At 42.4% G+C, this 23,454-nt stretch overlaps 1 protein-coding gene across 2 annotated transcripts in view; it reads left to right on the forward strand.

The window, feature by feature from the left end:
* Positions 1–23,454, forward strand: part of LOC124615544 (probable cytochrome P450 6a14) — a 104,035-nt gene that overhangs the window by 71,015 nt on the left and 9,566 nt on the right. For both annotated transcript variants that reach the window (XM_047143516.1, XM_047143517.1), the window contains exons 4-5: positions 14,518–14,689; positions 16,965–17,195. In XM_047143516.1, the coding sequence (XP_046999472.1) occupies positions 14,518–14,689; positions 16,965–17,195 (403 nt within the window). The remainder of the gene's footprint in view (positions 1–14,517; positions 14,690–16,964; positions 17,196–23,454) is intronic.

A 23,454-nucleotide genomic window follows, 5' to 3' on the forward strand; every position in this document is an offset into this window, starting at 1 on the left:
GCATTTCGGAGGTAGCGATGAAGTGGGGATTTTCCCGCACGACCATTTCAAGAGTGTACCTTGAGTATCAGGAACCCGGTAAAAACTCAAATCTCCGACATCGCTGCAGCCTGCAAGAACGGGACCAATGATGTCTGAAGAGAATTGTTCAACGTGAAGAAGTGCAACCCTTCCGCAAATTGCTGCAGATTTCAATGCTGGGTCATCAACAAGTGTCAGCGTGCGAACCATTCAACGAAACATCATTGATATGGGCTTTTCGAGCCGAAGGCCGATTCATGTACCCTTGATGACTGCACGACACAAAGCCTTACGCCTCGCCTGGGCCCGTCAACACCGACATTGGACTGTTTATGACTGGAAACATGTTGCCTGGTCGGACGAATCTCGTTTAAACTTGTATCGAGCGGATGGACGTGTATGTGTATGGAGACAACCTCATGAATCCATGGACCCCGCATGTCAGCAGGGGCTGTTGAAGGTGGTGGAGGCTCTGTAGTGGTGTGAGGCGTCTGTGGCTGATACGTCTAGATACGACTCTGACAGGTGACACGTACTTAAGCATCCAGTCTGATCACCTGCGTCCGTTCATGTCCACTGTGCGTTCCGACGGAATTGGCCAATTCCAGCAGGACATGCAATACCCCACACGTCCAGAATTGCTACAGAGTGGCTCCAGGAACGCTCTTCTGAGCTTAAACACTTCCGCTGGTCTCCACACTCCCCAGACATGAATATTATTGTACATATCTGGGATACCTTGCAACGTTCTGTTCAGAAGAGATCTCCACCCCCTCGTACTCTTGCGGATTTCGGAAAGCCCTGCAGGATTTATGGTTTCAATTCCCTCCAGCACTACTTCAGACATTAGTCTAGTCCATGCCACGTCGTGCTGCGACACTTCTGCTTGCTTGCGGGAGCCCTACACGATATAAGGGGAGGACGACATTACAGTCAACCCGACGTGGTACTGACCTGGGCTGCTGCAACAACGAAGTGAGAACCAGGATACAGGTCGAATGAAATAGCACAGCAGTATATACGATAATTTATGTAAAAAGATTTAAAGTTCCTGCCAAGAGGTATGTTTCAATTACAGTTATGATACTAAATTGCAAAAACTGAAAAACAAACCATAAAAACAACTGAAGAAAAACGCTGGGAACAGGGAGCGATAGGAAACAGAAGAACAAACGAGAGACCCGAATTCCATCATGAGTGTTGGTGACAACAGTAATAGTAGCGCATAATAAGACCACGAGCACAAGCTGTTAATATGGCCGTAGACCAAAACGGGGCCGGAGGCCCGTCCACATTCACATAGAGCGCACATTTGAATGATAAGAGCACGACCACGACCACAGTACTGGGCTACTAGAAACGACAAGTGCTCGTTGGCGCAGTAAGATGTGGGTGCAGTTCAATAACAGCAAAAAGTCGTAAAATAATAACGAACAGATTGACATGCAAATGTAAACCATATTGGAATAAAAAGGCAAATATACGTAGTAATCGAAACTGTGTGTAGTGGTGTAAATAGAAAGGGTTCTTAGGTGCAATCGCATTACAATAGAATAAAAGTAAAGTTCGTAAAAGTTATAATAAATGAAAACATTTGCAACAAATATAAAGCTAAAATAAAACAATGAAAATATAAATAACGTACAATGAAATATATATGATAAGTGACATAGGCCTTCGTCGTAAAGAACAAGACGAACTAAAAAGTCATAAATTCTTTAAAAATGGGAAACATGGAATAACAGAAGACCTGAGTAACTGATCATTAATCAACACATGTTTTTAATGTACGAATGCTCAACAATGTCAGTTTTTTCAAGAAGGCTGAGTCTCTTCCCTTTGGGAGCGTGGAGTAAAACCGTTAGGTTCCCGAGTGTGGGTGGTTGGAGGCCACTGGACTTGAGGTGTTCCTCACAGGCGAAATTATATTTAACCTGCACCTCAATCAATGGCAAATTATATGACTTTGGTACATGCAAAAAACATCGCTGTTTGACAGAGAAACTAACGAAACTCTTAGCCGCATACCTCAGGACTACAAATATACTAAGCTTTCACTTTTAGGTAATGTGTCTTACGGTCTAGCTAAACTTTTTCGGGGCAAAATAGGTGAACAGTGTTTACCAGCTCTAACAACGACCAGTAATACTATATTCACAACGAACGTCCTCGAAAAGATAACTCATCATGCTCCCTCTCGCGTACGCGGACTTGAGTACTGTGAATGTCAAGCGGCTTACACTGGCTTTTAAAACTAGGTTTCACGAACATGTACTCACAACAATGGTCAGCCTTTGCAGAAAACCTTGAATCCAATGGCTGTTAACCACCCTATGTGTATTGTATCGTGTGTATTAAACCGGGGACCTAGAAACGACAATGAGGCTTCATCCCACTGTAGCCCTCAGTAGTTCACAACCCCACAACAGGCCACAGCAGTCCACCCACCCCACCGCCGTCCCACACCGAACCCAGGGTTATTGTACGGTTCGGCCCCCAGTGGACCCCCTTGGGAACGTCTCATACCAGACGAGTGTAGCCCCAAATTTTTGCGCAGTAGAGTAATTATGGTGCACTCATACGTAGAGACAGTGTTTGCGCTGCAATCGCCGACATAGTGCAACTGAGGCAGAATAAGGGAAACCAGCCTGCATTCGCCGAGGTAGATGGAAAAGCGCCTTAAAAAGCATCCACAGGCTGGCTGGCACACCGGGCCTCGACAGTAATCCACTAGGCCCGAGCAGGAAGGCATGCTGGTCCCCGGCACAAATCCACTGGGATGATTAGTGTCGAGGTCTGATGTGCTGGCCAGCCTGTGGATGGTTTTTAAGGCGGTTTTCCATCTGCCTCGCCGAATGCGAGCTGGTTCCCCTTATTCTGTCTCAGTTACACAACGTCAGCGATTGCTGCGTAAACACTGTCTCCTCGTATGTGTACACCATAAGTACTCTACCATGCAAACATTTGGGGTTACACTTGTCTGGTATGAGAATTCCCAGAGGGGTGGGGGGAGGGAGGTCCACTGGGGGGCTGAACCGTACAATAACGCTGGGTTCGGTATGGGGTGGTGGTGGGGGGGGGGGGGGGGGGTCTGCTGTGACCTGTTGTGGGGTTGTGAACCACTGAGGGTTACGGCAGGACGACACCTCTTCGTCGTTTCTATGTCCCCAGTTCCATACACAATACACAATCCGCCAAGCGGATTTGTGCTTTCCCACATGGGAAGCAGCGCGTTAGACTGCGTGGCTAGTCGGACGGGCTTAACCACCCATACTCGGGAACCTAATGATTTTACATCACGCTCCAAAAGACAGAGACTCAACTTTCTTGAAGAAACTGAAATTGTTGAACATTCGTACATTGAAAACAATGTGTTGCTTAATTGTCAGTTGACCAGTGTAAATAAAGTTCTGTGATTCCCTGTTTCCCACTTTTAAAGAATTTATAACTTTTTAGTTATTTTTGTTCTTTACGAACAAGGTCTCTGTTACTTATCATGTATTTTAGCTTTATATTTGTTGTAAATCTTTTCATTTATTATTGCTTTTAAGAACTTTACTTTATTCGGTTCTACTGTGATTGCACCTCTGGCCTTTCTGCTTATGCTCCACACATAGCTGCGTTTTTATGCGTCCTGGACTACTTATATTTTAATTTCTACTCTACTCCAATACGGATTCCATATGTTCGTAACAATTATTATTTTCACTATTATTTTACGATTTTTTGGTGTTGCTACACTGGACCCCGTTTAACTGCGCCACCTGCTACTAGCCCAATACTTTGCTCTTATCACTCATATTACGTACACTCTTTGTGAATGTGGCCTCTGGTGTCGTTTTCGTCCAGGGCCATATTTACAGCTTGTGCGTGTGATCTTGTTCTGTGCTGTTGTTACCAACGCTCATGAGGTAATTCTGCTCTGTCGTTTTTTCTTGTTTTCAACCGCTCCTGTTTTCGGTGTTTTGATCCAGTCCGTTTTCATGGTCTGCTTTTTCCTGGTTCTCTCTTTGCTGTTACAGTAGTCCACGACAGGACCGCGTCGGATAATTGTAATGTCATCCTCCTCTTATATTAACAGATAACCTAGTGGCACACTACTCGGACGAAAAACGTCGTTCTTGAGTTAATAAAGTACATTGTGCAGTATACGACAATTTTTAGTAGTAGCCATAATAAGGTCGCTGTATCACCATGGTACGATTGAATGGAATAATTTTTATAGTGTTACACTATCGTTCTAACTCACATGCTGCTTGACATCCATTATTTCGTGGTCTATAGCCTGTAGCTAACATGGGAATATTATTTATTTAAATTGATCGAGGAAAGTTTGCCCCACCTGCATATCACGACTGCTTGTTGCTTCAATTCAGGAGGAACAGAGAATGGGAAAATAAGCCTTATGAAACCAAATGTAAGTGTACTCTTAAATAAATTCAAAATAAATGTATTTTGTTTGAAAGGGAAATTCTTCGAAAAACTGTGAAATCTGAGGGAGGGCAAGTGAAAAGGATAAGAATGGGGAAGGGATGAGAACGTAAAAAAAAAAAGAAAAAGAAGTGCTATATACAGGGTGATTATAGTCAAAGTTTCAGTTTCAACACGCTGTAAAAAAAGAACCGCTCCTGAGAATGACGTCAAATTTGGTCGGAATATTATATAATAAGGGGGAAACAATATGGGAACAAAAAGAATTTAACGAAAATTTTCACGCTAGATGGCGCAAGTAAGCGTCATAAAGTAAGCTGGCTCGACTACAAATGACAGATGAATCTCATCACGACGGTTAGGGTGTGAGTTGCACATTAATCCAACAGTACTCTGCAATGTGCATGACCCCACAAGTTTGGCATTCACGGCAAGGTTGACCACATTGGATGCGATTGTCCTGGGGTAAAAACCGCATTAAAAGCAAAATGACACCTGTTTCTAATTTTCGTGAGACTTGCACAATACCCAAATGTTCAGAACGCTGTCCACCGTTTCCTGTCACAAGCTGTAACTGAGAAACACTATGTTCCACAAGAGATCGAAGTGTCTCTGGTGTCACGTTCAGAATGTACTGCACAATGCGTGGCTTCAGTTCATCTGCGTTTGTAATCAGAATACTAAACAGCAACTTTCAGATAATCCCACAGCCAGAAGTCACACGGGTTAAGATCAGCCAATCTAGACGGTGACGCTGCAGGGAAATGGCGGCTGATAACTGTAGCATTTTCAAAATGCCTCTGCAGTTGTGCAATTTGCAGAGGGGCGCCATTTTGCATAAAAATAACCCTACCCACACATCCAAGCCGTCGAAGGGCTAGAATGACGCAGGTGTGCAGAATACTCTCATAGTGTCTCCCAGCGACGATACAGCTACCAGAACCCATCTCCTTTGACAAATAAGGCCCTACTATGAACGATGCCGACAACCCGCACCACACGGTTACCTTTGCAGAATGAAACGGTACCGGTTGATGTGCGTGCGGATTTTCCGTTGCCCATATTCTGCAATTCTGGATATTGGCATGTCCTTCGAGATGGAAATGGGCTTTGTCTGTCCACAGAATGTTCTATGACCACTGATCGTCGACTTCCATACGAGCAAGAAATTCTAGAGCAAGCGTTTTCTCATTGGTAGGTCAGCATGAACAACTCCTGAACATGGTTAATTTCGTATGAATAACAATGGAGGGTGTTTCGTAGAATTTTATGCACTGTGTTCTCAGGCATGTTCAAAGTTTGGGCAATTACCTATGCGTTGCATGTTTGCACCCACCGCTCGACCCCTCCTGTATTGCTGTGACAACGTCTTCCACTGACGTCGGATCAATTCTTTTCTTCCCTTTGGCACATTGCACTCGAAAAGAACCTGTGTTGTCATATTTCGTAATAATTTTTACAAGAGTTTTGCCAGCAACATTCGATCCTCCTTTGAGACAGTCAAGTCGGGCATCCCAGACGCAAACAGGAACAACCGTGTAACTTGCGTCTCTTATTTTGGTTATTCTGCCGCTTACCGCGCCATCCAGCGGTAAAAATTTTCATTAAGTACTTTTTGTTTCCATTACGCTTTCCTCTTCTCCGATAATATTCTGTCCAGATCGGACGTCAGTCAGAGCAGTGGTTCTTATTTTACAACGTTTTGAAAGTGGAAGTTTAATTACTGGGTGATGCGTAACACTGTATCGTTTTTCCATACGTTTAATCAAGAGAACAGGTACAATAAGAGAGAGTTTAATCATTAATAACATACTCTCCTTCACTATTTACAACAGTCTGCCAACGCTGGGGTAACTTATTGATTCCGCGACTGTAGAAATCACATATTTTGAAGCGAAGAAGTCGTCGAGCCATTTTCGGAGCGCATTTTCATCGGGAAAGTAAGTACTTTGAAGATTGTTCGATAGAAAAGGTGTAAAGGTGAAAATCTGAGGGCGCAAGATCAGGTGAATAAGGTGGGTGCGGAATGACTTCCCAACCCAACTCCTGAATAGTGGTTTTTGTCAGTCTAGCTGAATGCAACCGGGCTTTGTTGTGGAGTAGCATCACTTCACGCAGTCTTCCTGGTTGTATTTGATCTGCGTCTAAGAGACATCTCAGTTGTTGAAAATAAATATCAGCAGTGATCATTATACCTCGGGAAAGCAATTCAGTACACCACACCGTCACTGTTCCATCAGACATATAACATTATCTTTTGTGGATGCACGCGGCCCTTTGTATAGGAACTTGCTGCTTTGTTTGGTCTCAACCATTCCTTTTCATCAGTAATCATAGAGGATAGGTATGGTCGTTGTCGTTCACGAACCAATTCATGACGAGCTAGCAGAGATGCAAATAAGGCCAACCACTTATTTATGTGAATTTGGCTTAGAGCGTGCGGTGCCCATACATCCGATTTTTGAACCTTCCTCATTGCAAGCAAATGTCGCAAGATGGTGGAATGACCACAGTTGATCACATTTGTCAGTTCTCGAGTATACTGGCTTGGATCTTTGTGGACTAATGCGTTTGAACGATCTTCATCAAACCCCGGAGGTCTTCCTGAACTTGGAGAGTCACTAATGTCAAAAGGATCCTCCTTAAAACGAGAAAATCATTTTCTTGCCGTGCTCTGTCCAGTGGCATTATCCTGATACATGACGCATATGTTTCTGGTTGCCTCCGCTACTGTGTCACCCCTCTACTGAACTCAAAAAGAAAAATATGTCGGAAATGTTCCAATTTCTCGCCTTGGCACTCCATTTTCTAGCATTCACAGCGCCTGTCACTATCTTCAAATAAGGAAATGAAAACATATACACTCAAATAGTAACAGTGAATTACAAATAAAGAATGACAATCGATAAATCAGCCCGTAGCTACTGGAATATTAGCAGTCAAAACAAAAACACCAGGAACTTCTAGTTCTAGTGCACCAACCTATTATAATCACTCTGTGTTTGTCCTCTGAGAGCGAGGTCGATATCCTACGATAATCGCTGCCCAGATGCCCAGATGACACAAGTATTGCAATAAATAGTATGTCGAGTGTAGTTCTAGAAAGATCTGCTAATGATATTTTCATGGATATTAATAAATGGTTTAAAGCCAACTCACTGACATTAAACTTCGAAAAGACTCTCTATATGCAATTCAGAACCTGTAAGAGGTTTCCACCCAGCATATGCATAAAGTGTGAAGAAGAGTAGATAGAAGAGGTTGACAGTCTTAAATTCCTGGGATTACAACTTGATAATAAATTCAGTTGGGAGGAGCGCACCACAGAGCCGCAGAAACGCCTTAACAAATCTGTATTTGCAATTCGAGTGTTAGCTGACATAGGCGGCATAAAAATGAAAAAGCTAGCATACTTTGCCCACATTCATTCCATAATGTCATATGGTATAATATTTTGGGGTAACTCTTCAAATCAAACAAAAATTTTTCAGAGTCCAAAAGCGTGTAATACGTATTATTTGTGGAGTAAATTCACGGACGTCACGTAGAAACCTCTTCAAAGAACTGGGTATACTAACTACTGCCTCTCAGTATATTTACTCCTTAATGAAATTTGTCCTAAATAATATATCTCTTTTTCCAACAATCAGCTCAGTTCATACATAGAATACCAGGAAATGATCTGCACAAGGACTTAAAAAGCACTTACTTCAGTTCTAAAAGGGGTCCACTACTCGGGAACATTCATCTTCAATAATTTGCCAGCAAACATAAAAAAATTTAGTTACAAATAAAGATCAGTTTAAAAGGAGCCTGAAAGACTTACTAGTGGCCAACTCCTTCTACTCCATTGACGAATTTTTTAATAGAGACAAATGATGTATTGTATATATTCATACTATTAGTATTGTTATTTCAGCTTAAAAAAAATTGACCTGTTTCACATCCACGAGGATCTCCTCAGCACGGATCTATGGAACGAAAAACTAATCCAATCTAATCTCTAATGTAGTCCGCCGGCGGCCGACAGGAAGCGCCTGAAGACTGCCACGTGGGAAAGGCCGCTGACGTCATACAGAGCATGTAACTGATCGCTCGGCTGAACTGACACATCATATCGTGCTGTAATCTGCTACTATTCTCTCGCCGGCGCTGCGCTTACTTTATGTGGCTGTTTACGTGGATATCTCTTTCGAAGACCTTAGGATTGCTAGCTAAACTGCTGCTGAAGGACATGGCGTGATAACGGACTATATGGGTAACTCCTCTAGGCTTGCCTTCAACAGCACCACGACCTGGCGCGGAGCTATCAATGTTATCTTCGTAGTAATCTAATCTGTGCAAAACTTATACAGGAGCAGGCGTAATAACAATAATAAATAATAATAAGAAGAAGAGTATGAGGAGAGGAGGAGGGGTTAGCGGAAGGAGGCGGAAAAGTGTACAAATGAGTGAAAAGATCTCCTTGTTGAATGAAAAATACTCAAATTCTTATCTCTTCTCGATACAGGAGGCTGTGCTACAACGCTGACAGAAAGGACGTGTAGACTAAATGAAAGTTTTGCTAAAATTTACAGCTGTGATGTGGTTGATGGACAACTGCGTGTAAAAAATTTGGCCTGCAGAATGCTGCTATAGAGCCACTGTCAAAACCAGAAGCACTCTTTTAGTTGATTGTTAATTTTTTTGTCGTACATCTTGTGACTGGTTTGACGCGCCCCACCACAAATTCCTCTCTTGCGCCAACATCTTCATCGCAGAGCAGCAGTTGCACCCTATGTCGTTAATTATTTATTGGATGTATGCCAATCTTGTCATCTCCTACAGTTTTATCCTCTAAAGCTCTCTCTGGTATCATGAAAGTTATTTCCTGATATCTTAAAACATGTCATATCACCCTTCTTCTTCTTGTCAGTGTTTTCCACTCATTCCTTCCATCGCCTATTTTTCGGAGAATCTCCTCATCTCCTCACTCATCATCTTAACGGTCCATCTAATCTTCAACATCCTACTGTAGCACAACATCTCAAACGATTAGGTTATCTTCTTTTTCAGTTTTTCCGTCATCGTCACTCACTATCATACAATATTGTGCTCCGAACGTACATTCTCAGAAGTTTCTTCGTCAAATTAAGGCCTGTGTTTGACTAGTAGATTTATTTTGGCCGCGTTGGCAGCCCGAGCTGGGCAGACAAGCAGAGGTCCCACCTTCGCGACCCGGCGGCAGCAGAGATAAGGCAATGGTGCAAACGGACACAGACTGGGCAGGCGGCCGAACCATGAAGAGCTGGTACAGGCGTGGTTAACTACTGCTTCCATGCGCTAACAGTCGCGGAAGGCGCGACGGTAGCGTGTCACACCAATCTACCTGGAGTGGAGGCAATGACCGCCTCTCGTGATTGGTAGTGGATCGAGCTTGTAATATTATTGGTATTTCCGTCCTATGAAAACTTTGAGTACCCTTGGAAAGGCATTCAACTATCTGTATATTAAATGATCAACTCATGAGACATATTCTTTGAAAGACATTTATTTTATATAATTAACATGAAAGACATTCGTTTTATATAATTAACATTACTGTAAAGATGCGCATCTAGCGCGGACGCTAATACATCGATTGCGCAGTCAAAGAAACATTTTAACAGAAGCTGAACGACGTTCCGCTTCGATCTAAATAAAAGATGACAGTAAAAAAAACTTTGGTAGATCTTCAGATTTTTTTAATGTACTTCTGCTTGTGGTGTGAAAGCGTGAAGAAGGTCGAAAAGTGAGCGGTCTTGCCAGCGTGCAGACAACATTATTAATCAATAACATTCAAGTAATTTATGTTCAAAACTGTAACTCGGCAAGCTATTGTTATCGGAGGTGTTGAACAGTGCAAGAATTGTCTTTAACGAAGGAGAAAAGTGACTGTAATTTGTGACAAAAACGCGAACATAGTAGCTAGTAAAGGACAGGCTGAAATGTGATCGCACCATAGAGTTAGATAATTACTTATGTAAGTTATGCTGTCTATAAAGTAGCTCTAATTGCTTGTGAGAATTATTAGAATATATTTAGCGTTTACCAGATTTCTTATTCTATTCTTTTCCTTTATACTTTTTTATCCTCCATGCCATATTATTTTTATAAATGTCAAACAGCCTTTACTACAGCAGAGAATACTGCGGCATCCTGGTCGTAGACAGAAGGCCGCTCTTTGTCTTCTATACAACTCATAGCTGCCCCATCTATTAATAATTTCATTTGCAAATGCATTTTTTTTACTATTCATTGTTAAAGGTCCCTTAGGTAATTATAAAATTCATGCTGATTACGTAAAGAAATCCGGGTTGTTCTTTTCCAAATAATGGAAGTCTTTGCGTAATCAAAAACTAGTCTCCTCCTGACAACGATCAAGAGCCGACCAGAAGACGGACGTCTTCGACCGCTTTCGTGTCTCCTGTGGCAAAGCTGTGCCAAACTGGGAACACGGCATTCTAGTATGAAATACAGATTTAAATTGATAGAATTGAAATATATTTAACCTAATAATAGTAATAATTTTTTTATCATACTAGAAGCTGCATTTCTTCCTGGTTGCCGGTCGGATTGCATCGCACGGACGGCAGTGACTCGGAAGCTGCAGACGTCCACTAAGCTCCAGGGTCACTGATCGGCGCCTGACTGACTCCATAGTGTGACTTTATTGCAGTTTCGGCCTTTGACTTCTGCTTCAAGTTCTCCTATTGTTTTGTGCCACTGCAGTGTGTTGGCATGCCTCCAGCTGACAGACCTATCTCTGCATTGCTGTCTTACTTACTCCTCGGCTAATGAGTCATGGATTCATTGCCCGCTGACAGACCTATGATTTTATTCCGTCCATTGGCTGTCTGCACCTTTGACTGTTACTGCTTGTCAGTTTTCTTACTGGCCTCCCCCATTCTGCCCTCCAGGATGCTGAATTTTCCATCATATCATCTTTGTCATTGGTGGTTTTTATTTGCAATTTCACCCAATGAACGATCAATGCTGTGTAACTAATCGTTCTAGTCGTTGTACAACGTGAAATTTCCTATCTTTCAGGGATGGTGTTCAACCAGGGAACTTCCACTTCATTCTCAAGTCGGTTCCTTGTTGTAAAACCTTCCAGCATTTTCTGCTGTCTCCTCAGCGGATTGTAGTCTGTTAGGCGTTGCTTCAAGTGTTTGTTTGCATTCTGAGTTGTTATGAAAGCGGCAACCCAAGAACAAGCCCACTTGTTTGTAATACGAATGCCTGGGCTTTTCTCAAGAGTCCCGAAGAGTTTGTGATTCAGCGGCATCCCTACTGCTGACAGTCAGACTTAAATAGGACAACGCTTTCCAAGTGAAGCAGATACTTAGTTAAGCCGTACCTATCTGGTTTTTGGGAAAGTGTCCCCTCGTGCCCTGAGCGCCTTGTCCTAAATCACTTCAACAGAATTAATAGCAGGCGCGAAAAACTTAAAACTTGACTTAGAAGCTTCAATGATTTACACCGCCAAGGGACCGTGGACCTTAGTATACCTACCCGTTCCTGTGGTAAAGGGCTTTTAAAGTCGGGCAGACAGACAGACAGACAGAAGGACAGACAGATGGGCAGACAACAAAGTGATCCCATAAGGGCTCCGCTTTTACGGTCTGAAGCACGAAACCTTATATAGGAAAGAAAAATGTGGAAAGACGTTGGAAGTTGTGGGTGAAAGTCGAATTTTGCCCCTGGTGGCGTTTACCCTGGTTATGACACTGGTTAATACATTTAATATCATGTATTATATCGTACTTGAATACTCTTCGAGATGTTGTCCGATTCTTCAGTGGTGACTCTCTTGAGGTCATCCAGTGTGTGAAGAACATTCCTCGCGACGTTCACTGCAAGTTACAACTAATTGTAAGACTGCTCTATCGAGTCGATGTCATGAGATACCATTTAGCACTCCCTTCGATTGGCTGCTGTCTGCCGGGGGAAGATATTGCCTAAATGGACACGGTGTGCTCGCTGGGGAAGATATTGCCTAAATGGACACGGTGTGCTCGCTCGTTATCGTCTCGAGAGACGAACACATCGTCGAGACGCCTGTCTCGAAACTGCACAGCGCTCAAGTTATCCTAGAGAGCGACGAGAGGTATACATTTCTACTTGATACTGGCCCTAAACATGACTGACTTAGCACCACAATGTACCCATGGGACTGCGTAACATGAGATGTACTCTTCCATGATGATCATCAAGCGACAGTCAAAAGCTGCACTCATCGCTGAGGAGAACCTGTCTCCATTAATTTACCTCCTTCTGCCACCACAGTGCTGAGAGATTTGTGCTGTTCCAGCATGCAGTGCTGCTGGGTTCTTGCCTGGGTGCCTACGACCCACAAATCTGTAGGTGACAGTCACCAGCTAATGTTGTTGACCACGGACGACTTTTATGAAGCAACTCTTCAATATTTTGTCTATTAGAAGAGCCTTTGGATCTTAAAATAACGTCGCCGTGGTGAACATCAATTCGCCGGCAACTTCACGTGCTCTCACGAATGCAGACATTGCATGCCCTGATGAATGCACTGGGCACGCAATTTCGCATTTATCTCTGTTAAACATGTGGCTGTTCGTAACTATGGCCCGTAGTCGAAAGGGTATTGAGAAAGAGGTTCCCCACAAACAGAAGTTTGTGATGCGATATGCTGACAATTGGTTATCAATGTGTCGGCTGAGCACCAAAGTTAGTATTTTTGGACGATGTTCAGTCAAGAGCTTCCATCACGAAGAAGAGTAGGTTATTAAGCTATTACTCTGATAGTAACATGTAAAGTACTTAATTGTTTATGTTTAGATTAATGAAAGTTTTTATTCAAGAAACAAATCTGAGGGTTGAGTATGAGTACTGGCGCACAGGGCTATACAGTCAGGCAGAAAAAGACATTTTCAAACAAAGGCGTTTAAGAGAGTATTTCTTCATCTCGTGCATCGTAAAAGATAGTATGTATTTAAAAACTAAAAAGGTGATTATATCAAAGCCATAACATCTCAGGTTGCTGATATATGTAACTTATATTTCGAGAGATTATAAGAATGGAATAAAGGGTTCATTGTTATGCCTAACTGAGATTGATAAAACGTTGGCAGCGTTTTTAATAACAGAATATTTGTAAATTACTCTGTAGGAAATATTGCAACGAGGCCACATTATTTCTTGAAGAGATTTTATTATACCATTACTAGTTTCTGGCCTGAGCTCATCGTCAGATGGTAGCGTTGAACTCTTGCAAGTTTTACACTTGTGTTTTTTGCTAGATGTGTACTTTTACTGTTGTTCTTTATGTTCACTTTGATGTATTTTAGAATCACTTTTACAGCTAGACAAATTTTGTTAAATGTTATAGCAAGTATTATTTTCAATAAGTTGCAGTATTTCCTACAGAATAATTAAAAAAGTCTACGATGTTGTCCAACCAAAATGGATAAAATAATGTCGTTATTATCCGGCCAGGTAAAGACAACTGTGAATGACTTCAGAAAGTGCAAGCTGACGATGCGCCCATTCCCGAAACTTGTGACCTGGCTGCAGTATTTCCTACAGTGTAATTCAAATAAACAGCTGGGGATAAAATAAAACATCTACTGTACCCCATTGATTCTACGAAGGACACATACACTTGTAAGGTTGTGAATTACAACTCTTCACGGTAACGTTGATGTAATGTGCCACTATTGAGAATAGCGTCGAGATGTGAGAAAAGCACAAGTTAGATGGTATCTTAAACAACTTCAGAAATATTGACGAAGCTGCTGCGCCATCCATCATTGGAACACACTGAGACGTTGATTCCGGTTACTCGCTAGTTGTTTCGATTCCGATGTTATTTAGAGTTTAACGCCTAAGAGTTGACGGAGGCTATAAGGCCTGTTCGTTAATAAAATATTTAAATGATTAGAAACAAATTAGATGTGGTGCATAAGTTGGTAAAGTCTCCGTTCAGAAGGCAAGTAAGTTCTATCAGTGTTTTGCAATGTTTTAGACTGTAAACTAGTTTTGAGCATTAATTTTCCTATTTTTTCACTTTAGATCCATTCTGTACCTTTAGACGTGGACAGATATTTCACTAATTTGGTGAAGGACACCATGAACTACCGTGACGCTCAAAAAATATCAAGAGGGGATTTCTTGCAACTTCTCATGAATTTGCGTGACGACCAGAGGGTAGCCGAGGGAGATCAACAAAAGTCGGCTAGTTCAAGTAAGTTACTCTATAGTTTGGAAAGAAGTAACACAAGTAAGTTAAAATTTTATTTTATATTGAAGCTGTCTCAAAAACTCATAATATTTCCACTCTTCTTTAAGTTCTTGTACGCTGTTGCTGAACCACTGTACAGGGTTATTACAAATGATTAAAGCGATTTCATAAATTCAGTGTAGCTCCATTCATTGACATATGGTCACGACACACTACAGATACGTAAAAAAACTTACAAAGTTTTGTTCGGCTGAAGCCGCACTTCAGGTTTCTGCCGCCAGAGCGCTCGAGAGCGCAGTGAGACAAAATGGCGACAGGAGCCGAGAAAGCGTATGTCGTGCTTGAAATGCACTCACATCAGTCAGTCATAACAGTGCAACGACACTTCAGGACGAAGTTCAACAAAGATCCAGCGGAAGTCGACGAATAAAGCAAGCAGGGAGCTAAACGTACCACAGCCGACGGTTTGGAAAATCTTACGGAAAATGCTAAAGCAGAAGCCTTACTGTTTACAATTGCTACAAGCCCTGACACCCGATGACAAAGTCAAACGCTTTGAATATTCGGCGCGGTTGCAACAGCTCATGGAAGAGGATGCGTTCAGTGCGAAACTTGTTTTCAGTGATGAAGCAACATTTTTTCTTAATGGTGAAGTGAACAGACACAATGTGCGAATCTGGGCGGTAGATAATCCTCACGCATTCGTGCAGCAAATTCGCAATTCACCAAAAGTTAACGTGTTTTGTGCAATCTCACGGTTTAAAGTTTACGGCCCCTTTTTCTTCTGTGAAAAAAACGTTACAGGACATGTGTATCTGGACATGCTGGAAAATTGGCTCATGCCACAACTGGAGACCGACAGCGCCGACTTCATCTTTCAACAGGATGGTGCTCCACCGCACTTCCATCATGATGTTCGGCATTTCTTAAACAGGAGATTGGAAAACCGATGGATCGATCGTGGTGGAGATCATGATCAGCAATTCATGTCATGGCCTCCACGCTCTCCCGACTTAACCCCATGTGATTTCTTTCTGTGGGGTTATGTGAAAGATTCAGTGTTTAAACCTCCTCTACCAAGAAACGTGCTGGAACGATGCTTTCGAACTCATTGATGGGGACATGCTGCGCCGAGTGTGGGAGGAACTTGATTATCGGCTTGATGTCTGCCGAATCACTAAAGGGGCACATATCGAACATTTGTGAATGCCTAAAAAAACTTTTTGAGTTTTTGTATGTGTGTGCAAAGCATTGTGAAAATATCTCAAATAATAAAGTTATTGTAGAGCTGTGAAATCGCTTCAATCATTTGTAATAACCCTGTACATATGGAGAAAATAAACATAAGATAAATATAACCGGAACTGATACCATTAGAGAGAATCGACGTCATAATTGGATGAACAAGAGAATAGCCAATGACAATAATTCCAGTGGAACGACAAACGGAAACATCTGTAGAATAAAGAGTACTGCTGAAAGCGGTGAGTGGCATCTTAGCGCCTGGGATACCTTCACGGAAAGGGAAACGTGGGCTTCTAGCTGCTGGGCAAGTCGCTGAGGTGTCGGGCCACGAGTGGTTCAAATGGCTCGGAGCACTATGGGACTTAACATCTGAGGTCATCAGTCCCCTAGAACTTAGAACTACTTAAACCTAACTAACCTAAGGATATCACACACACCCATGCCCAAGGCAGGATTCGAACCTGCGACCATAGCAGTCGCGCAATTCCAGACTGAAGCATCCAGAACCGCTCGGCCACCGTGGCTGGCCCACGTTTGGTAGTCAGCTCATAACATGACCTGACATTTCATTTGATCTTTTTATTTGTGAATTTTAACTATTGTAACATGACAAACCCTAATCATAGGGGCCAGTATACTTAATAATGTGTAAATGATGTGTGCCGACAGCATATTTTCATTGGACAAATGTCACATCGCTTCAGTATTTGTTGTTTTTCCAACGCAAAGTTTTACTCACAGGCGTTTCTGAAGAAGATCCATAGCAGGCATGGTCAAAGGTTGAATAAAATCACATTTTGTTGCAACTGGTTGGCTGCTTTGGGGTCGTTTACTGATACGTAAATGTTTTTATTAAATTTTTTGAAACTGAAACCATAAGGATAATTATCCGGGACGATTAGTAATACGTATAAACATATAATAACAGTATTAGTTCATTGTTAATAGCTTCTTAAAGGGGTTCTACACTAGTTAAAACGAACCACTTGCATCATTTCACAATGTCTCATGTTCCACCTTTCTGTGTTTCCAGAGGACATAAAGCTAAACACTGGGCAGCTTGCAGCACAGTGCGTAGTATTTTTCCTGGCTGGTTTCGAGACATCCTCAACGACGATGAGCTTCGCGCTGCACGAGCTAGCGCTCAATCCAGACATTCAGAAGAAATTACAACAGGAGGTCGATGAGACTGTACAAAAATCTAATGGGCAGTTGACGTATGATGACGTTATGAACATGCCATATCTTGATAAGGTTGTTTCAGGTAAGAACAATAAATTTGAAGAGTAAAGTCTCTGTTTCTAGAGTTTTGCTTATGAATATCACTTAGTTATGTATTCAGTTTACTAGTACAGCAGTATAATAAAATTTTGGTCTTAAAATACCTTTTCGTATCGATGCTATTTTTTGTTTTGTTTTGTAATTTTTGTTTGTAAAAAATGTAAAGCCTCAGTTGAGATCAGATTACTCATTAAACACTGTCTCGAATATGTGGCAGGAATAGAGCCTTCGTAAGTCTGTCTCACTGCTAATACCACAGCGTTCCATAAAGCATTGTTTACCGTAAAATTATGAAAACAATTACTAAAACTGCTACTCCATTGTCTTTTACGTCTCCTGGTACTTTCCTAAAAAAAAGTGTTCCGCTATGAAATACTAACAGAACTTGGTGTTCGTGTTAAGATGTGCGGCACTACGTTCCATATGGTGTGTTCTGCTCGAAGTCCTAAATAATGACGAGAGGACAGGAAACGAGTCGTGACTGTTTTGAACATAAGCCAAGCGTTTCTCTGCCACCTCACTCGATTTCCAGTATTACGATTAAGAGAAGAACAAAGTTGAACAATTACAACAGGAAGACTATTACGGGGAAAAACCGGCTCTCTGTGGAACTAATTACTGGATGAACCTCCTGTCTGTCGATGAGGTTGAATACAATGGACTTCATCCATTTCCGCAGCTGGTTTGAATCGCGTTGAAATACTCGTGGGAGTACTGGCTCGTTGCCACATAAAATACTTTAAACACCGGAATAATAAAATATTCGACGTTTCGACTGCAATGTGGTGGCCTTCCTCAGAGCATAATCTAATTTACCTCGATGAGGATAAATATATCGCGTTGCTACCACCTGTGTTAATTTTCTGAGGTACCAGAAAGGGTTTCAATTAGGTTCACCGAAAATTATTTGTAAGAGTTTCTGTGGCACATGGGTTTCAACTCCAGACCCACAAATCTGTTACTTTTTATTCAGAATGCCCCCATCTGTCCGACTATTTGTTTATGACATGCGTACAGCTGTAGATTTAACGGTAGACTTGCCATCTACTTAACCTGATGACAGGAAATTGTGGTCCTCATATCAAAATTTTGTGTGTTACCAGAACTCTTTAATGAACTCCTAAGTGGATTTTTTTATGTGAGGCTCATCAGATTTATTTTGACCACAACCGTCTAGTAATATTTCAGAACAGCCGTAGATATTTCGATAGGTGTCTGAAAGCTATATGCATTAATATACTACAAAAATAGTATTGAACTGAACAAGAAAGTTTCTTCCTATGGTAAACATCTGAATAAAAATAAGTCACTAACTTAGTTAACAGAGAAAGGTTAGTAACATGTCGATTCATTGCTTTTCTTTCAATATTTTAAGCAAAAACGAATTAACTATCTTGATAAATGATGACAGTTTCTGCAAATAAAAATACTAACTTTTTGATGAGTTATAATTACTGAAATAAGTAACTTCTTATATACCTGAAGCTCCTTTAGATACAGACGAGAATTAATATACTTGTTGTCGCAGGTTCGAATCCTGCCTCGGGCATGGATGTGTGTGATGTCCTTAGGTTAGTTAGGTTTAAGTAGTTCTAAGTTCTAGGGGACTGATGACCACAGCTGTTAAGTCCCATAGTGCCCAGAGCCATTTGAACCATTTTAATATACTTGTTGTATTGATCCATAGTTAACTATTTTCATTGTTTACCTCTTTCACGTTCACTTACGGATCATCACCATTTCAGTATCCATGGCAGCAGAAAAATATATGGACACAGATGAGATGGCGTGGGTCTCACAACAAAATAGTCTGTAAAGGTTCCACAGACGGTGTGCTCGGAGCATTGTATGGGCTGAATGCCTGACCCAGATGTTTCCTTGCCAGCGGCATTAGGCCGCGCCAATGAGTTCTTCCGCTGAGTGTTTAACAAGGGCCTGGCTGTCGCATCGTGTTGTGCTCTTGGTTCCGTGTGCTAGTTGGAATTTGGAGAACCCGCATTTGAAGCTGATGGCAGAATGATTCTACTGCTGCTAGCAGACATTTTGTTAAGGACCGCGAGGATAAGATGGGGGAAATTAGGTCTCTTACGGAGACTTTCAGACAGTCGTTTTTTCCTCGTTTTATTTACGAGTGGGACGGGACAGGCAATGACTTGTAGTGGCACGAGGTATCATCCACCATGCACCGTACGGTGGTTTGAGGAGTATTTATGTAGATGTAGATCTAACAAAGAGGCCATCCGGCAATCAGATTTTTGTAACGTTTATATTTATGTTACGTGAAGTTCAGAACTCAAATTTCAATCTTTCTAAGCATTTCGATGCAACTCGCAAAAATTCTCAAGAAAATCGACCTTGAAATTTTTCGAGGAACTATAATTCTCTACAGTAAAGGCAAGTTTCATGACGATCTGCGTGGCTGAATCACTTCCGTCTGCAACGGCACGCAGTTTGGACGTCCGCATTTGCATGACAGGGATAATAGTGAAACTTCCTGGCAGATTAAGACTGTGTGCCCGACCGAGACTCGAACTCGGGACCTTTGCCTTTCGCGGGCAAGTGCTCTACCCACTGAGCTACCGAAGCACGACTCACGCTCGCTATCACAGCTTTACTTCTGCCAGTACCTTGTCTCATACCTTCCAAACTTTACAGAAGCTCTCCTGCGAACCTAGCAGAACTAGCACTCCTGAAAGAAAGGATATTGCGGAGACATGGCTTAGCCACAGCCTGGGAGATGTTTCCAGAATGAGATTTTCACTCTGCAGCGGAGTGTGCGCTGATATGAAACTTCCTGGCAGATTAAAACTGTGTGCGCGACCGAGACTCGAACTCGGGACCTTTGCCTTTCGCGGGCAAGTGCTCTACCATCGAGTTCGAGTCTCGGTCGGGCACACAGTTTTAATCTGCCAGGAAGTTTCATATCAGCGCACACTCCGCTGCAGAGTGAAAATCTCATTCAGGGATAATAGTACTTGCGTACTCTACGTTCCGTGCAACCATTTAGTGTTTACTCGTTGTCTTTGTGTTATCTCTTTTTGTTCTTCTGCGTTAACGGTTCCGGCCGCCTGTTTGTCATGGTGTCCGCCTCAGAAGGTGAGTGGTCAGCGCAGCGGATTGCTAACCGCAGGGACCCGGGTTCGATTCCCGACCGGGTTGGAGGTTTTCTCCGCTCGGGGACTGTGTGCTGTGCTGTTCTTACGTTCGTGTCTTCAGAAGTGATATTCCACTGATGTGATGGCAGTGTATGTCCCGAAAGTCAATAAATAGGGAAAAATAGTGCTGATTGTATCAAGAATGTTTCCCAGAAAATGCAGACTTAGTTTCGAATTAAAGAAGCCGACAAGAAACGTTCGACCAAATTCCTTAAAAGTGTATGACTGGATCGTGGAAGTAATTGGAATCGCATCAGATCAAGTTCACACTGCTTGACAGAGAGCTCTACTGCTATTTGTGAAGCTCTGATTCCTTGAGTTGCGGAAAGGAAGAAAACAATCCTAGTCTCTTCGGCCGCTATTTGAGTTTCAGATTGGGACTTTTTTTCTCTGAGCAGCAATAATGACATATTTGAAGGCTCCGAATTTGTTTTTCTTCCGTACTGCATTGACATTTGGCTGGATTATATTTCTGTGTCATCCGCCAGGCAGGAATATCTCGGCAGATGGAGGGTCTTGCCGGTATCGGAGTCCATCTATTCTTGTGTCCCTTCTGGCCTGTGTCTTAGACGTATTCTCCTCTGCAGGCAACTTCCTTCCGCTTTCCCTCTCGCTTCCTGCTTTACTGCTTTCTTTGTTTTGCTAATCGAGAGTTCGTACTTGCTGATCTGCTTGTTTTGTTTTGGCGACTTGCTGCGGTGCGTGCTGTGTATACAGGGTCGTCCATTGATAGTGACCGGGCCAAATATCTCACGAAATAAGCGTCAAACGAAAAAACTACAAAGAACGAAACTCGTCTAGCTTGAAGGGGGAAACATGATGTGGCTATGGTTGGCCCGCTAAATGGCGCTGCCATAGGTCAAACGGATATCAACCGCGTTCTTTAAAAATAGGAACCCACATTTTTATTACATATTTGTGTAGTACGTAAAGAAATATGAATGTTTTAGTTAGACCACTTTTTTCGCTTTGTGATAGATGGCGCTGTAATAGTCACAAACGTATAAGTACGTGGTATCACGTAACATTCCTCCAGTGCGGACGGTATTTGCTTCGTGATACATTACCCGTGTTAAAACGGACCGTTTATCAATTGCGGAAAAGGTTGATATCGTGTTGATGTATGGCTACTGTGATGAAAATGCCCAACGGGCGTGTGGTATGTATGCTGCTCGCTATCCTGGACGACATCATCCAACTGTCCGGACCGTTCACCGGATAGTTATGTTATTTCAGGAAACAGGAAGTGTTCAGCCACATGTGAAACGTCAACCACGACCTGCAACAAATGATGATGCCCAAGTAGGTGTTTTGGCTGCTGTCGCGGCTAATCCGCACATCAGAAGCAGACAAATTGCAAGAGAATCGTGAATCTCACAAACGTCGGTGTTGAGAATGCTACATCAAAATCGATTGCACCCGTACCATATTTCTATGCACCTGGAATTGCATGGCGACGCATTTGAATGTCGTGTACAGTTCTGTCACTGGGCACCAGAGAAATTACGGGACAATGACAGATTTTTTTGCACCATTTCTATTTAGCGACGAAGCGTCATTCACTAACAGCGGTACTGTAAATCGGCATAATATGCACTATTGGGCAACGGAAAGTCCACAATGGCTGCGACAAGTGGAACATCAGCGACCTTGGCGGGTTAATGTATGGTGCGGCATTATGGGAGGAAGGATAATTGGCCTCAATTTTATCGATGGCAATCTAAATGGTGCAATGTATGCTGATTTCCTACGTAATGTTCTACTGATGTTACTACAAGATGTTTCAATGCATGACAGAATGGCGATGTACTGCCAACATGATGGATGTCCGGCACATAGCTCGCGTGCGGTTGAAGCGGTATTGAATAGCATATTTCATGACAGGTGCATTAGTCGTCGAAGCACCGTACCATGGTCCGCACGTTCACCGGATCTGACGTCCCCAGATTTCTTTCTGTGGGGAAAGTTGAAGGATATTTGCTATCGTGATCCACCGACAACGCCTGACAACATGCGTCAGCGCATTGTCAATGCATGTGCAAACATTATGGAAGGCGAACTACTCGCTGTTGAGAGGAATGTCGTTACACGTATTGCCAAATACATTGAGGTTGATGGACATCATTTTGAGCATTTATTGCATTAATGTGGTATTTACAGGTAATCACGCTGTAACAGCATGCGTTCTCAGAAATGGTAAGTTCACAAAGGTACATGTATCACATTGGAACAACCGAAATAAAATGTCCAAACGTACCTACGTTCTGTATTTTAATTTAAAACACCTACCTGTTACCAACTATTCGTCTAAAATTGTGAGCCATATGTCTGTGACTATTACAGCGCCATCTATCACAAAGAGAAAAAAGTGGTCCGACTAAAATATTCATATTTCTTTACGTACTACACGAATATGTAATAAAAAATGGGGGTTCCTGTTTAAAAAAACGGAGTTGATATTCGTTTGACCTATGGTAGCACCATCTAGCGGGCCAACCATAGCGCTATCTGGTTTCCCCCTTCAATCTAGACAAGTTTCGTTCTTCGTAGTTTTTTCGTTTGACGCTTATTTCGTGAGATATTTGGCCCGGTCAGTATCAATGGATCACCCTGTATTGTCCGCTGCCTGTTGTGGTTCAAGAGGCGCTTGCATGTTGGTCGGTGTGACTTCCTCTGCTGCTGCCTAGACTGCTTTTCTGTAGTTTCAGGTAGCGGTTTCGCTCTCTCTTGCCGCTCGATTTGTTCTAAATCAGGTACCTCTTCGTCTGTGCTGCTTCCGTCTCACAGTCGACGCCTCTTGTTTTCTAATAGCTGAACATCAGGTGGTTTTCCTGCTACCAGTTTTGAGGGTAACAGGGAAAATCTGCACATGGTAGTTTTGGCTTCCGTATCCATCACTTGGTTCTCCATCACAAGTTCAGCGACGACCAGTTCCCTGCGTTGCTCTAACGAATTTTTTGAAACGAAGACTCGTCTTGCGAAAACCGTTCTTTGAAGGCCACATTCATTACAGATGAAACAAGTTCGTATCCGTGGACCGTAAGTAACATGCACCTTTCACCCACAAACCGTTAAATGAGAGGGAAT

This window comes from Schistocerca americana, chromosome 5, assembly GCF_021461395.2.
Source record: "Schistocerca americana isolate TAMUIC-IGC-003095 chromosome 5, iqSchAmer2.1, whole genome shotgun sequence".
NCBI classification, from domain to species: Eukaryota; Metazoa; Arthropoda; class Insecta; order Orthoptera; family Acrididae; genus Schistocerca; species Schistocerca americana.